The sequence below is a fragment of the Spea bombifrons genome, chromosome 6 (genome assembly GCF_027358695.1).
Source record: "Spea bombifrons isolate aSpeBom1 chromosome 6, aSpeBom1.2.pri, whole genome shotgun sequence".
In the NCBI taxonomy this organism is placed as follows: domain Eukaryota; kingdom Metazoa; phylum Chordata; class Amphibia; order Anura; family Pelobatidae; genus Spea; species Spea bombifrons.
This window is the reverse complement of record NC_071092.1, coordinates 35537689-35554978: the sequence shown is the minus strand read 5'-3', so window position 1 is coordinate 35554978 and position 17290 is coordinate 35537689. Positions and strand designations below refer to the sequence as shown.

The following is a 17290-nucleotide window of genomic DNA, read 5'->3' as shown; positions in this document are numbered from 1 at the left end:
AAATAATTTGCTTGCTACAAATCTCAACCTCTCTGTTAGCAAGCTGCCAGCCTGTCTCTTGATATTTCTAACACTGCTTTCCTTGATAAGCTTAAAAACCTCATTAGGAAACACTACTGTCAGATGCACCTTGACAAGATCAATTAAACCAACTTGTTATTTTTAATAGGAGAAACATACTGTACTAGGGAATGACAGATAAATTGCTAAGTGGCCATCTATACTACAGAGAAAAGTTGGGATCATGTTAGTTTTTTCTTCGGTATAAACACTAGCTCAAATCCTAATTAAACCGGAAAAAAAAACTTGACAGAAATGTGTAATTGCAGCCCAAGTAGTAATATTTATATAAAGCAATATATGAAAACACTTTATTTTGAGTCCAAAATAATAAAATACGCATTTACCTGCTTTTTGTGTTTGACAAAAAAGCAAATCTTTTTAGTTATTCCTTAATACCTATAATTTAAATAATTTTAATGCATTCTTATGCAAAAAATATAATCCCTCTTTGTATCTATCTCTTCCAGTATTTCCTTCCAGGGCATAATGATGACCTGCAGAATATCTGAGTCTAGGGAGACATTAAGGGTGTATAAATGAGAGTGAAGTATATTGTAGGGTTTTTCAAACCCTGGCATAGTTGCTGTTGATGTAACCCAGCCTCCAGGCCAGCTGGTGGCCGAGATGAGTGCTTGAAAGGCATTAAAGCCAACCAACCCTGAGGCTCACTGGTCCCTAACGCAGCATGACACCGAGGAATTACACCTAATCTAAATGGTTGATTCCATCAAATCTTACTCTCTGCTACAAGTTTAATAATAATCATAGGGCTTAAATAAAAAAAATGGTAAAATAGTAAACACAAGTACAAAGCAGTTCAGAAATAACAATGATCAACATATAGAAACCTATGCATTTACACTATGTGACCAAAAGTATTATAACACCTGACCATCAAACCTACAGTATGAGTTTGTTGGACATCTCATTTCAAGATGGAGTTGCGCCCCTCCTATTATTATTATTATTGTTTTATATAGCGCCAGCATATTCAATAGTACTGTCCAATCAGATAACAGTATGTCTGTGGGTATTTGTGCCTATTCAGGCAAAAGAGCATTTGTGAGTTCAGGCAGTGATGTTGGATAAGAAAACATGGGTCACAATCTGCGTACAAATTCATTCATAGGGTTTAGGTCAAGGTTCTATGTAAGTCATTCAAGTTCCTCCACAACATGTCAAACCGTGTCTCTATGGACATTGCTTAGTGCACAGGAGCACAGTCATGGTGGAGCAGGAAAGAGCCTTCCCAAAAATGGTCCCACAAAGATGATTGTCTAAAATGCCTACTACCCTTCCATGCTCTTCATAGAAACCTAATTTAGGCTAAGAAGGCTTTAGATGGCTTTAATGGTTGGTTTATTTAAACATCTTCAAGTATTAAATACATACGGTACATACATTATTTTATACATAGACATTTGTACACGTAATGTACGTACATACATGTATTAGTGTGCATTTTAATTCAGTTGTTGCTTTTCTTTTACTTTACATGTTGAAAATGTAATGTGGACATGAAACTACTTCACTTAGATTGTTTTTTCAGGTTTTCCTCTGTAATTTCCAATTAACTTGTTATTTCCCAAGTGGTAAAACATATGTTCTTGCATAATTAGATTCCAGATGTCTAACATTTCTATTTCTTTTATGTGCTGTTCCTTGAAGCCACAAACATAATTAGAACCTTCCATTTTGCAATCAAACAAATTATTTCTGAAGGATTCTTTCATAACATGCACAGCCTGTTTATCCAAAATATGCAGTATAATGCATGTACTTTATGGTGTAGACTTTGAAATGTATTGAAAAATGTTAAGATTACCCATAGCGCCTGTGCTGCCATAATCAGGATCCCACCCATGTGTTCATGCCACCTTTTCCTATAACTGCCTCCTTAGCATGGTCTCCTATATGAGATCTGTGCATGCCAATATAGTGCTCTAAGGTGACATGGTGCCAACCAATGTGTTTTGTGTATGTATGGCACCAAAATTCTCTTCATATGGTATGCCTGCAAACAACTTTACAGACAAATCAGCCAACCTTGTGGCCAAGGTAAAAGAATGAATTAATGTCATATAAAACAAGTTTGAGATGAACTCACTGATGAACTCACCGCTTAATAGCCTGTTTTACTGTGCAGCCCCGCTCAGGAACATCTCAAGTTTTTTGCTGTTAAAGAGTTAAAAATCTCTATTGACATATCGGTCTGATCCGGCCAGAACTAAAATGCAAAGCAAATTTCCTCTGCACAAGAGAACCAATAATCCCATTTGGTTTTTCTATATGCAGAAAAGATTAAGTAGGTCCATGTCTGGACTTAAATTTCCATTTGGGGTAGCCCCAAGACCTCTTGGTTTTACATCTTACCTGAATATGTAGAAGGAATGTTATAAAATTAATTGTGCAACCTCACTTGGTACATATGCAAATCCTGGCTCCTATACATAATTTATCTAGGTACAATTGTTGACTAAATATTAGCTATCATTTATATATCCTATTATGAGAGAATATGGAGGAGAATAGTGATTAGAATGGAATGAAACTCCATATATTTCTGCAGAATTCTCCTCTTCTGCTAGTAGGCAAGCAGTTTCTCCAAGTACCACATTGCACTGATATTTATTGACACTATACCACACTGGAACCTGCTATTTTGTTATTTTATGTTTTAGATTTATTTTAAATATTTATATATGTCCATGCCCTTTCAGTCACCATTAATGTATATGATAATGCACTATAATACACTATATTTTTTTGTTTCATCGCCGATAACATTCATAATCAATATATGAGACATCATAACGTGACTGTATTGCATGTCTTTTATTATTTAATAAATATACCGTATTTGCTCGATTATAAGACGACCCCGATTATAAGACGACCCCCCAAAATCAAAATATTAATTTAGGAAAAAAACAAAAAGCCTGAATATAAGACGACCCTATAGGAAAAAAAGTTTTACCAGTAAATATTAATTCATGTAAATATATTTTTTAAATTTCCTTTTATTTGCCAACCTGCCCCCCCAGTTATGCCACTCTGCCCCCAGAAATGCTTTATACCCCCCCTATTTGCCACTCTGCCCCATGATATGCCTTATACCCCTATATGCCACTCTGGCATATAGGGGGTTAAAAGGCATATCATGGGGCTGAGTGGCATATAGGGGGTTAAAATGCATTTCTGGAGGTATATATGCATATCATGGGGCAGAGTGGCATATAGGGGGTTAAAATGCATTTCTGGAGGTCCAGAAATGCATTTTAACCCCCTATATGCCACTCAGCCCCATGATATGCCTTTTAACCCAGCATGTACTGGCTGCCTTGGCTTGATAGGAGTGTGATTGCTGCTAACAGCAATCACACTCCTATCAAGCCAAGGCAGCCAGTACATGCTGGAACCTGGGGATGATAGTAGTGGGATTACAGCCTCCCTATGCCATGCTACAACCCCCACCCCCCTTACACATCCATGCTATCACACACAAACACACATTCACAAACATTTAAATACTCATTCATTCCATTAATCACACATACTTCACACATTAATCACACATACTTACCCAAAAACCCTCCCCCACCCCCTTACCTGAACTGCAGATCTCTCACTCGAAGACTTCTGCAGGGGACCGGCTGTACCAGCAACTTCTCTGGCCCCGCCCCCAGAGGAGGGAGGGGGAGATAGAGTTCTGTGAGGAAGCTACAAGCTTCCTGTCCTCCTGCTTCTAACGGAAGAGACGCTGCTCGCGACTGGTAAGCAGCATGGCCCCAGCCATTTTTTTGGGGTCTGATTAGAAGACGACCCCGATTATAAGACGAGGGGTATTTTTCAGAGCATTTGCTCTGGAAAAAACCTCGTCTTATAATCGAGCAAATACGGTAATAAAAAAATAGATATTATAACATCTAATGTATAATACAGTCTCCCTCTTTAAAGGACATGGATGAAGGAGTTGGTGTATACCATAAAGAACATAAAGAAAATATACAGTATTCATCCATGTCAATGTCTAGAATGTATTAGGAATAGACCAATATCCAGAAAAAGAATCCAGTCTATAACGCTTGTTTATAAATAGAACTCTGCGGGAAGAATCGCTATGATTGGTCAGTTATGGTCAGTGCCATAATTTCTAGCCACTTCTTAAAATATAGTTTGTTTAGAATCAAAACAAAGCTCTTGTTGAAAGAAGCTAAAATTTGAATCCAAACTATTTTTCACATGAAGTCTTTGTTTCACAAGGAGCTTTACCCTTCAAACTCATATCAGATGTTTGCAATCACCCAACCTTTCTCATAATGCATTACAGCATATACATTTCTAACGATTTTTTTCTACTAATGCTGTAAAATAATACAAGACACAACTGAGTATCATCTTGTTAACATGAATTACTCCCCCACTACGTATGGGTATCACATACTTGTAGGACTGGAAAGTGAACACCTGTTTATATACAGAATCAGTCTGGAAGAGGCAGATGTAATACCAGATTGTCCATATGGTACGGCGTATGATTCATCAGTGGCCTGGAAGGACGATAATATCTTTATATTATCTCAAAGCTTTTTTTTTTCTAAGAGATTCTAATTTGGCAGAAAGCTCCGAGTGTGTTGGCTTCGTTGGTACACCAGGGATGACAGCTAAGTATTGTGAAAAACATCTTATGCCGTGGATGTGACAGTGCATTAGTTAGCTGCAATGAAATCATGGCATTAAAAAATGCAGTGCACTTTCACTACTGAAATAGTCATTTGTACTCATAGTTTGTGTTTCTTTGACTCCTGATACATATTTTTGTGGTTAGACCAAACATATTCGTTTACACTGAGCCTGAATATTACTTTTCACCTTGCACGAGGCAGGTGCCAAAGAAGGGGCTAAGGACATCCACAAACAAATGAGATGAGGTGGTCCACATAAAACAACTGCATGCCACTTAGGACAAAAATAGAATTAAAACAGATAGTACAGTCTGTTTTAGATCCTAAGAGCTTGTAAAAAAATTGATTGGTCAGTCTGCACCGAGCTCTTTTAGCATGTCTGGGAACCTTGCTTATAGAGACCTTCTCCTGTGTCTCCATATAAAGGTCTTCCCATGTCCTCACATAGGGCCAGGTGGGAGTCAGACAGCCAAGAAAGCACAAATCTATGTGCAGGAAAGCGACCAGTGCAAAAACGGGTTGGAGGTGGGAGGAGCTTAGTGGGGATTGGATAAAGCCAGATAGCCCCCCCCCCCTCAGGGCAAATAAAGTGACTGCTCAGGAGGTCCGTAATTACATGCCATGTATTAAAGATGGCCCTGGTAAGAGCTCCGAGTGCTATTGCATAATTGCAATAGAATCAAATGGATGCCAAAATTTAAAATTGCAGAAATGTTCTTCCCGGCAAAATGTTTAAATAATCTAAATAAATCATAATAAATAAATAATGTTTGAAATACAATCAAATACCATGTTTAAACTTACTTAAAAGTAAGTCATGTAGATATTTCTAAGCAAACACAACACAATTCTTTTTTTTTTTTTTTTTAGATGATAAAAGGTTTTGTGTTTGGGTCTATAACTTTGGTACATCTGATGCCCAGAAAAACACAAGAAAAATATTAAAAGGAAATGTATCTGAATTGCAAGATAAAAAGCAAGTTCTCAAACAGTAACTATCCATAATGCAGCAAAATCAAATGTCTTTGTTGTATAGAAGACAGAACTGCATTAATGTTTTTTTAGATTTGTCAAGATAAAAAGTAATTTACAAAGAGGAAGTCATTCTAGTTAATTTTGAATATAGTAGCTTGTGTTTCCTTACCGAGAATGATGAGATTTGCATCTTGGCATATGACCGCCCTTAAGGACAATGGGCGGTCCCTAAACCCATTGAAAACATTTTGAGCCCGTACATGTACGGGCTTTGTCATTAAGGGGTTAAGATGCCGATGTTAGCTAATATGAAGAAGGCTATATAATCTTTTAGTCATTATGCTCCAGCTCAGCTAAATTCTAGTTTACCTGAACAGAGATTTTTTATATTATTTAAAGTGGCAGCTTTTAATTGTTATCTTGAGTTTATTCACTATGGCGTGAGCTTACAGTTTAAATTCCCAATTTAAAGTTACACTCCCATCCATCATTTACACATTGACCACTTATTATAGCTAAGTTATCCTTTAACATTTCTGTGGTGTACAGCATTAGCCCCATTTTCCCACGCCCCAGCTATTTGTCCTTGAGGAGATGTGATCACCCAAACACACCTTCTGACACATGGTATGCTTTCCGCCATCAGCTTCAGTGGTGGCTTGGCAAACGCCCTGAGAGGATGTCTAAAGAGAACTTGTGCACATGCGCTGAAAGTGCTCCTAATCACTCTGTGGCAAGAAACATTGCATTTTTCTGCAGCACTCTCTACCAGACTGAGCAAATAAGCCAAACCTGTATTGTTATTCTTCCTTTGATGGCTTTATCATGAAAGGGACACTAAAAATTTTCAGAAGTTTTTTCAACCAAAAATGTTAATGGCGCCCAATTTATAATAGTTAAAGGCTTATTGTTGGAAATACTTTGGGCATTTATCAGAAATAGGGATTATACTTCAGAGTAGGGGTATTGTCTGCTGTAACCCTGGTGTGAGTAGTACCTAAATATTGCGTCATGATCTGCCAGGATCTTTCAGGGAATATAGGGATCAAATTGTGCATAGCAATAGTTAAATAAAGATGTCAAATAAATTTCTTACTATCAGTTACTTTTTATTGCTCCAAATGTAACTTTTGCATCATTTTCCCTTGGTGACTATGACTGTTTCACAAAACTTACCATCTGGGTCACTCAATACAGATCCAAACGCACTGATAACCACTTCTGCTTTCAGATGAACAACTTGATCCTCATCCTCAATCCAGTTTCCTTCCTCGTCCTGTTCTGTCCGAACAAATTCCATAGCGCTGATTTTACCACCTTTTAAAATAACTTTGCGAGGAGAAAGGAAGGGAAGAAATTCACACTTCTCTTCCTTGGCCAACTCAACCTGTAGAAAAAAAATAAAAATGTTTTGCCTTTTTCTCGGTGTACATATTTATATTTTGGCACAACAAATTATTATTTGAATTTTTTTTACAACACATTGATTTACAAGCTTCTATACTGCCAATGAACAAATGCATAACACCTTGGTCTCTATTATCTAATTAGTATTGTGTGACTTAGAAGGAATAAAACATATTGAAATATTTTTTTTTTTAAATCTTGAGTAGGTCAATCTACTGAAAGCCATTTTAATCTTATCAATGTTGATGCAATTCTTACTAGCAGAGAACCAAATGTATGATTAGAATGTAGAGAAGAACAGTTAACTGCCCTTTTATGTGTGGTACAAAACTCAAACCAAACTTGGCACTCGGCTTCTTTTTAAAAGTAAAAAGTTTGACACTTACTGAAAAAGGGTAGAAAGTACCACTAACTAACCCCATGGAGCACGTTGTTTCAACTGCCATTTGTGCCATACGTGTTTTGACTTTTATGTCACATGACTGCTAGTGATGACATAACATTCCTGGAATGTTGTACTGTGGGCAAATTAAGTCATATCCCGGCGCTGAAGCTGAGGTCTAAATGAACAGACCACATGCTCCCTTAACTACCAATTCCATAGGCAAGCTCTCAACTCCCAGGACTGTCCCATGAAAATCCAGACAGTTGGCAAGCATGGAGTATTGTACATTGGATATGAAATCTGATCAGAGGCCCATAAAATAATATGACCTCCTCTTATTGCTAGCAATGCCAAACATCCTGTTTGCAGTTACAAAGCTTTTTTTCACAACATTTAAAAAATGAAATTGCAAAATACCAGAGGGAGAAAGAAGACGCGCAAATGCAAAATAACGTGCTCTTTTATAATTACTTGTTTATGGCTTCCCGTGGATTAACAACTAAGAAATATAACAGAATATTTCTGAATGTGCGCATATCTTACCAAGAACAACGTTATTGTAATAGGCATGTAAACCTAGGCATGTTTTAAAGTCTTTATATACAAGGCAGTATTACATTGTATACTTCGATCATTACTGAAACCTAGTAGCTAAATGCAGGACTAACTTGCAGCACTTACATTCATTTAGGACAAAGTAAGTTAAATCCACCACTTGTCAGACACGTATTTTGCAGGAATGTAGTTATTTAATGATTTACCTCTTCTGGAACAGCCCTAATATTAGTGAAGCCCTTTCTAAAGACCACAAACACTCTGCGTGCGCCGCAACGTAGCGCAGAGGTTGCACAGTCAAAAGCAGTGTCTCCAGCTCCAAGGACGATCACGGATCCCTTTATGGATGGCAATTGAGAGCGACAGGCACACATCCCTGAAGGAAGAAAAAAAAAATCAAGTTGAAAAACCATTTTGCATGTCAACTCAGAAAGATACATGTACTTAAAGCAGTGTAAAATTGCATCTCGGGGTTCCCAAGCATAGAGTGTCACTATCAAATTATTCTGCTTCGCTGAGAGACAGTTCCATTCCTGTACTTTAAGATGTGCTCATATATGTAATTTCATAGTCACTACACTTTAGGGAACTGAATTTTGTCTGGTTTTATTCTCAAAGGATTCAAAATACTAGCACAGTGGTTTAAAGAACTATTCATTCTTGTATTGAGTTGCAAAACACTTTCAGCTATGTTAGCTCCGTGTGTGTTTTTAGTTACCATTGTATTGTATTATGATGATGTCGCTTAGAGGAGAGAAGAGAAAGAGGGAATGTGATAGAAATATTTAAATACTTAAACCGATTAAACAAAGTACAGAAGAAAGTTTATTTCAAAGGAAAATAATTGCTAGAACTAGTTATAACTAGAGGGTCAGAGGCATAGTGGCAACCTAAGGGTTGTAGTTAAGTGGAACAGCCTTCCAGTAGAAGTGGTTGATGCTAATACAGCGAGGAAATTAAAACATACATTGGATAGGGATATGGCTATCCTGTATCTAAGACATGGCCCAAGACTGACTAAGGTCTGAGTCCTTATAAAAGATAAAATCTATGTTCGCTTTCTGCACCCAAACGATGTTGCTGTAATACCACGATTGGCATCAGGGGCCATGTTTGGCCTCTCCCCGGGCGTCAACGTCCACCATACACTGTATTGCGGCGGACACCAGTTTTAAAAGATCACGAGGCATTCAGGGACACTGACTCCCACCCCAGGACGTGCCGTGACCGTCACAACCGCCACTGCGAGTGATTTTGCCACCCTATAAAAAAAAAAGAGTTCTCAGGAGGCAATGGAACCCAGGTTTTTAATCACAATGTGATTAGTAAAATAAATTAAAAAAAAAAGAAGAAAAAAAAAGAAATAGTTAAAAAAAAAAATTGTAAAATTTAAAAATAATTTCCATCTGATGTCACCATCAGGGGAACCTTCAAGTTCCAAAAAAATAAAAAAGGCAAAAAAAAAATATATATATATATAAAAAATATTTTTATGAGAAAGTCCTAAAATAAGCGCATTAGCTTAAAATAATTCTCGCATGGAAAGAGTTGAAATAGTGGCATGTCAAATTTATGATTTGACGGGGTAAATTGAATTGGCCGGGTTCAACAATGTCTCAATTAACACCGGGTGAGGGATGACCACACGTCCAATTTGAAAAATGCACATGCCCCAAATGTGGCTTTTTAGCCCCCAAAAACCCGACAAACCCATGCATCACTGTACTCCTGAGATGTTGCTGAACACATATTGGGGTGTTGTGTGACAGTGACATACACCAGGAGCTGTAAATTTGTATACCTAAAGTACGTGTGTGGGGAAAAATACACACAAAAAATACTACTGGAGAATACACTGGTGGTAAAATGTGTGCATGCAAAGAGTTAAAATACTAGCATTTGAATTACCCTGGGGTGTCTAGTTTTCAAAAATGTATGGTGTGATGGGGTAAATTGCATTGGCCAGCTTCAAAGATACCCAAAACAACACATGGGGGGAATAATTACTAGATTTGGAAAAAATGGTTTTGAAATAGCAAAATGCTACTTATTGCCCCATAACGTGCAGAAAAAAGCAAAAAAAAACCTATAAAAACATTGGGTATTTCTAAACTCAGGACAAATAGCAGAATCTATTTAGCAGTTTTTTTTCTAAATTTTTAACCATATTTTATACTTTTTTATAGTAAATAATATGATACAATCAAAACATCTATAGAAAGCCCTTCTTTTCCTGAAAAAACAATATATAACTTGTGTGGGTTCAGTAAACGGGAAATAATAAAATTACAGCTAAACACGAGCAGAAATGTAAAAACAGCCATTGTCACGAAGGGGTTAAAAGACTTTGTGTACCTAGAAGAATTTTTTCTGTTTTGAAGGCAAATATTGATTTGATTTAGATTTTTCTTCTGTTCTCTCACTTTTCTAAATAATTAAACAAAAAGAAAGCAAGGGTTCTTACATCACAGCATATTTTCACACCTGCCTAAAACTTCTGCACAATACTGCATGTTTATCATTTATAAACAGATACATTACTATGGCAACGTAATAGTTACTGATTTTCTATTTACAATGTATCAAACGTCTTAATTTGTTTTAGAAAAAAAGACTTAAAATGTAATGTAGTGTTCATGTTGTAGATTTAGAAGAATGAGTACATTAAATCCACTGACAGGTTTTTACAGGAACTCAGGGCACCTCACCAAATCTAGGAGATGACACAATCACGATTCATTTTGTATTCAAGAGTTCTCCCAGACAATAGTACTATAAGTGGTTATGCCAACCTGAGGGAATTTGGTGAAGCCTCACTTCAGTTCCGTGTAAACTAATCAAAGTAATCATAATCCAAGTCTGTGATGATCTGAGCTGGTTCATTCTGATTCTCATGCTTTAAAGAGAATTGTACTCATCCGCTCAGTACATATATATTTTAAAACATATGACTATGCTATTTAAAGTTTGTTAAAAAAATAAACTAAGGTGGCATCCATCTCGCCAATTTCTTTGGTATAGATCAAGTAATAAATCAGGAAAGCAGCACTTTGGTGAACTCTTTCCGACTCTTACGTGCAGTCTGAGTTTAGGATAGACTTGGGGGCCGGCCAACTCTTCGTGTTCGTCTTCGTGTTCATCTTCGTGGGGAGAAAAATCCTTGTATTCCATTAATATTTGCCCGTTCCTGTGTTCGGTTCGGACGAATATTCGTGTTTGTTTTTTGTCTTATTTTTGTGCCGTTTTTTGTAGCATGGGTTGATACGGGGTTAATGCGATACGCACTAAGCGATAGAGTCACTCGTACGGACCTTTAACTCTTGGAGCGGGGAGACCATGGTCTCCCCAGGCCAAGTTCCACCACCAGGAGTTAAAGGGCCATTCGAAGTACTCTATTTGTCGCCTGCAGGGGCCTCCTCTGGCATCAGCCAATTGGTTGATGCCAGATGAGGCCCCTGCAGGCGACCAATAGAGTGGCTTGCACGGCTCTTTAACTCCTGACTGGGAACTTGGCCTGTCTGCCCACTCCAAGAGGTAAAGGGCTTTAACTCCTGACGGTGAACCTACAGATTTCCGCTCTCATTATCTACGTAGCATCACAGGGGTTAACGGGAGCAGAAATCTGTAGGTGCGCCTTCAGGAGTTAAAGGGCCAAAAGAACGACTAGCATTAACCAATTGGTTGATGCCAGAGGTGGCCCCTGCAGGCGACCAATAGAGTCACTCACACGGCCCTTTAACTTCTGACGGCAAACCTACGGATTTCTGCTCCCGTTAACCCCTGCGATGCTGCGTAGATAAGGTAGGCTAGATGGGGAAGGGACCAGGGAGATTAGTAAACGAAGATGAACATGAAGATTCTTCGTGTTGTGTGTCTTCCTATACGTTTTGCACCACCATGTTTGTATGTTCGGTATTCGGCTAAACAACGATTGCACAAGTCTAGTTTAGGATACGTACAGTAAATCTTTCAAGTGCATGAGGATTACCACAGGATATGCTAAGCCATGGTCTAGAATTTTTTTTTACAATTCTTATGTGTCCACTTAAAAATTCCTAATAATTATTGACACTTATCATGTTTATTAACAAATGCAATTTACAAAACTACTAAGAAAAAGGATTCATAAAACACATGGGTATCCTATTACAGCCATAGTAGAGATGTGGATGAATTCTTAATATAATCACTAAATGAAAATAATATACCATCCTATATAAATATATTCAGCCTAATTAAGTATCTCCTGTGCTAGATAAAGTAATTAACTTTTTAATTAAGCTAAGCTACAATTAAATTCAAAAAGTGAGCCTTTGAAAATTGCCCAATCCTCCATTGTTAAACTTACATTATTTAAAACACTAAAATTAGACTTGTTTAACCAGGTTTGAAATTAAAATCTTCAGTAATTGCTAGAAAAGCATGTCTCTCTGGCAGTAAATAGGTTAAAACAATTTTTGTGAACTTTTTTTATTTAATAATAGGGACATAATTAAGTCACTCTAACTTTCCTTGCATTATTATGTATTTTTTTGTGTCATATCTGCAGTTGTTGGGGGCCATATTGCTTTTGTAGAACATGGAGGGCACTCGAGTAATATTATGAAAAATGATATAGTGATTTGCCAGTGTTACTCTGATTTCAATAGTCCCTAATTTATGCAACACATCTTTTTTCGATAATGCCATATTTTTGTTTTATTATTATTTGATGAGAAGTGGGTGAGCTTGCCCTGGATTGACAAAAACCCTAGACAGTTTAAGCAAGGCCCAAGGCTGGTCTCATTGTGGAAGGCTAGAACAAACCAGACTCACGCCTAGAAGCCCTAGCATCCATTTATGAGGATATGCGGAAGGATTAAATTGTAGAGAACATATACTATAATAGATTGATATATACATTCAGGCCCGGACTGGCCATCGGGCACACCGGGCATTTGCCCGGTGGGCCGGGCCACGGCAGGGCCGCACTGACTAAGGGGCTGATGGAGCTGCAGCTCCAGGCCCCTACCCTACCTACGGCCGCATTAACGCAGGGCATAAGGGGCACCTGCCCCTTAAGCCCGCCGCAACTGCGACCCGGTCCGCCACTCTAAGGGGCCGGGAAGTCCCCACCAAGGCCGGCCTTACGGGTCTGCGGCCGCACAGGGTTTAAATTAAAACATCGGGGGGTTTTTTTAACTTTATTTAACATCCTCCATGTTAAATAAAGTTTTTTTAAATTGAAAAAAAACCCCCCCGATGTTTTAATTTAAACCCTGTACGGCCGCAGACCCCTAAGGCCGACCCTGGTGGGGGCTTCCCGGCCCCTTAGGGCAGGGCCGACCTTTGGGGTGTGCGACCACCCTCCAGGGGGCGGCGGCGGCCCGCACTGGGTGCCGCCAACTTGCGGCACCCGGCACCCCTCCAGAGACGGACAGTAATGTCCGCCGCTGGAGGAGCAGGCTCGCAAGGGAGCGGTATCGGAGGTCTTTGACAGACCTCCGATACCGCTCCCTTGTGATCCGTGCGGCAACAGCTGCTGTGCGCCGGGGTTTGTTGTCAGATCCCGGCGCACAGCACTGAAGCCGCGCCCACCGCTGTCCGTGCCCTCTGACCCGGAAGAAGACAGAGAAGACAGAAGAACTGAAGAAGAGGAAAAGAAGCTGAAAGAAGAAAGGAAAGGAAAGGTAGGAAAGCATTAAGTGAGAGTGGATTGGTGTATGTGTGTGGATTGGTGTATGTGTGTGGATTGGTGTATGTGTGTGGATTGGTGTATGTGTGTGGATTGGTGTATGTGTGTGGATTGGTATATATGTGTGTGGATTGGTATATATGTGTGTGGATTGGTGTATATGTGTGTGGATTGGTATATATGTGTGGATTGGTATATACGTGTGGATTGGTGTATATGTGTGGATTGGTATATATGTGAGGATTGGTGTATATGTGTGGATTGGTGTATATGTGTGGATTGGTGTATATGTGTGGATTGGTGTATATGTGTGGATTGGTGTATATGTGTGTGGATTGGTATATGTGTGGATTGATATACGTGTGGATTGGTGTATATGTGTGGATTGGTATATATGTGAGGATTGGTGTATATGTGTGTGGATTGGTATATGTGTGGATTGGTGTATATGTGTGGATTGGTGTATATGTGTGGATTGGTGTATATGTGTGGATTGGTGTATATGTGTGGATTGGTGTATATGTGTGTGGATTGGTATATACGTGTGGATTGATATACGTGTGGATTGGTGTATATGTGTGGATTGGTATATATGTGAGGATTGGTGTATATGTGTGTGGATTGGTATATGTGTGGATTGGTGTATATGTGTGGATTGGTGTATATGTGTGGATTGGTATATGTGTGAGGATTGGTGTATATGTGTGGATTGGTATATACGTGTGGATTGATATACGTGTGGATTAGTGTATGTGTGGATTAGTATATATGTGTGGATTGGTATATATGTGAGGATTGGTATATATGTGAGGATTGGTGTATATGTGTGGATTGATATACGTGTGTGGATTGGTATATGTGTGAGGATTGGTGTGTATGTGTGGATTAGTATATGTGTGTGGATTGGTATATGTGTGAGGATTGGTGTATATGTGTGGATTGGTATATGTGTGTGGATTGGTATATATGTGTGGATTGGTATATATGTGTGGATTGGTATATACCGTATGTGTGGATTGGTAAGTGTGTGAGAGTGATGGGTGTTATGCTGTACCATTTCCAATGTCTTTTTTCATGATCTAATTATGCTCTAAAAGTACATCATAACTCCCATCACTCTATACTGTTCCATACAGTGGCAGAGCTGGGAGACAGAGGCCTTGCACCCCCACCGCAGGACTCCTGAAAGGTAAGTGAACTTCAAAGAGGGAGAGGGTAGATAGTTAGGAGGGGGTAGTTGCGGCGGGCTTAAGGGGCTCTGCGTTAATGCGGCCATATAGTACCAGTCAGTCCGGTCCTGACTGGGCCTATTTTAAGGTGGGGGCCTGGAGCTGCAGCTCCATTAGCCCCTAAGTCAATCCTGCCCTGCCACAGGCGCGGTCGCAGTTGCTGCTTGCTTCGGCAACAAGGTAAGTAGGGTGAGGGAGGGGGGTGCAGTGAGAAGGGGCAGAGGGGGGTTAGATAGTGAGAAAGGGGGAGGGGATAGATAGAGGCGCTACATATTGAGAAGTGGGGAAGGGGGTTACATAGTGAAAAGGGGCAGATAAGATGAAAAGAGGGGGTAGTGTGACTGCGTATGAGAATGAATGAATAAATGTGTGGATGAATTGTGTGAATGCGTATGACAATTAATGAATTCATGTGAGGATGAATTGCTTGATTTGTGAGACTGCATAAATGAATGTGTTAATGATTTGTGTGAATGATTAAATGCAAAGGTGGTACATGAAGGGTGGGCTTTAACAATAAATAAATAAATAAATAAATATGGGCTGCTCAGGCTTAAATGCCCGGGCCTATTTTTTGTCCCAGTCCGGGCCTGTATACATTAATCTTATTACAGTGAAATAAAATTATGTACTTTTTGATATACTATATTCTGCATACCCCAAATTTTGATGCCACTATAACTAGCCATTAATAACATATCCCTGCCTTACAACATGGAATACATTGAAAAAAGCTAGCAAGACTTTAATTATCTGCTCATTTATTTTTCTTTGGTACAGCTCAAATAACAAATCTGGAACAATGTTCTTTGGTGAACTGGTGTCCTTACATCGCATTCACTGTAAAGGGAATTATTTTATAACAAAACATGTATAACTGAATATCTCGTTTGCTAATGTAAAATATTCATATTTAAGTATATGTAGCGGATGCTGTATTAGTTCTTACTCACTTGTAAGCATAACACTAAGTGAAAATGACATTATTTTGTGATGTGAAAATCCCGAGAAGTAAACCTAATGCTGATGGAGAATAAATTTTACCATGAATACTCGCAAAATAAAAATAAGGTTTATTAAGCCAATGTTTCAGCCACAAGTGGCCTTCATCAGAGTCTTCTCCTTGTTAGCGCCGATGAAGGCCACTTCTTGCCAAAAGATTGGCTTAAAAGACCATTTCTCGCGGGACCAGCTTTTTTTTCATGACATCTCTCTCTGATTTAGAATAGGTAATATCATCTGGGGTACATCAGTCCATAGGACAAAACCTATGTGGTCCCTTGATAATACCCCAAAAAAGACCTGGCTTGTTAAAAACCAACTATCTGTAATACTACACCAAAAAAAAAAAGCTTTGCTGTTTAGATCGAAACAAGAAATATCATCATTCACCATAACTTTTATATATTTCTTCAAAGTAAGAAAAAAACATAACTAAGCCTTCTGGCAATGTAGCTATCATACGAGATGCAGCATTTAATCTTTCAAAGATACAGCAGAACTGTTACCACAGGCTTATTAGTAGCTGCAAGGTGGATAATATATCTTTTTTGCTTGCATAGTTAAATCATATTGGCTACATAATGAAACACATATGTTATGTAATGAAACGGGGCAATGCGAAGCTAGGTATTTATTTTTCCGAACACAGAGCTCCGAGTTCTTCTGTGTTATAAATGTTCAGAGGTCACTTTGGAGCTTTCATCAGGTGAAAATGAGCCATAAAACCTACAAGAAGCCGGAGCTTTCTGTGGAGTCCTTGGCTGGGATGTGTACAGTTAAGTGCTGCTTGTGAATTTTTATGAGATTTCTGGGCTTTCTCGTCCGCCCAGAGGGCACACTTTCGGCTTCCATTATTACCAACAATTCTGTGAAACCTGCTGTTCTAATATGAATGCTAACTATCGGATCTTGGCTCTGCCGTTTATTGTATGTTAAAAGTATCCATCAAACGTCAACTATATTTACCACATTTACTGTGCCCGACCAGAATGCAAGCCACTGAAACGATTATTGTTTGCAATTCTTTTGCATTTTCTTCAGTACAATTTTCAGGGGTTGTTTTCTATGAAGTCTCAGCTGGGTTACATTTCTGGATGAGCTATTATTTTCAGAACTAGTCACAAAAAATATCTGCATTCTTTAAAATGTACCTTTAAGAGGAAGAAGAGCCCCTGGACATTTATTTTGCCTAATGCAGAACAGACACATTGATCTTTAATAGCAATGGGACCATAGAATAATCTCTTGCAAACAGCTGACAACAGTGTGTACATTCTGTCTTAAAATGTAACAGTTTGTAGCATTACTGAATAAA

General features: G+C 38.7%; 1 protein-coding gene across 1 annotated transcript in view; it reads right to left on the bottom strand.

The window, feature by feature from the left end:
• Window positions 1-17290, bottom strand: part of DPYD (dihydropyrimidine dehydrogenase) — a 325720-nt gene that overhangs the window by 139511 nt on the left and 168919 nt on the right. Inside the window, exons 10-11 of the mRNA XM_053470008.1 lie at window positions 8277-8446; window positions 6900-7110 (exon numbers count right to left, since the gene is read on the bottom strand). Of these exons, the coding sequence (XP_053325983.1) occupies window positions 6900-7110; window positions 8277-8446 (381 nt within the window). The remainder of the gene's footprint in view (window positions 1-6899; window positions 7111-8276; window positions 8447-17290) is intronic.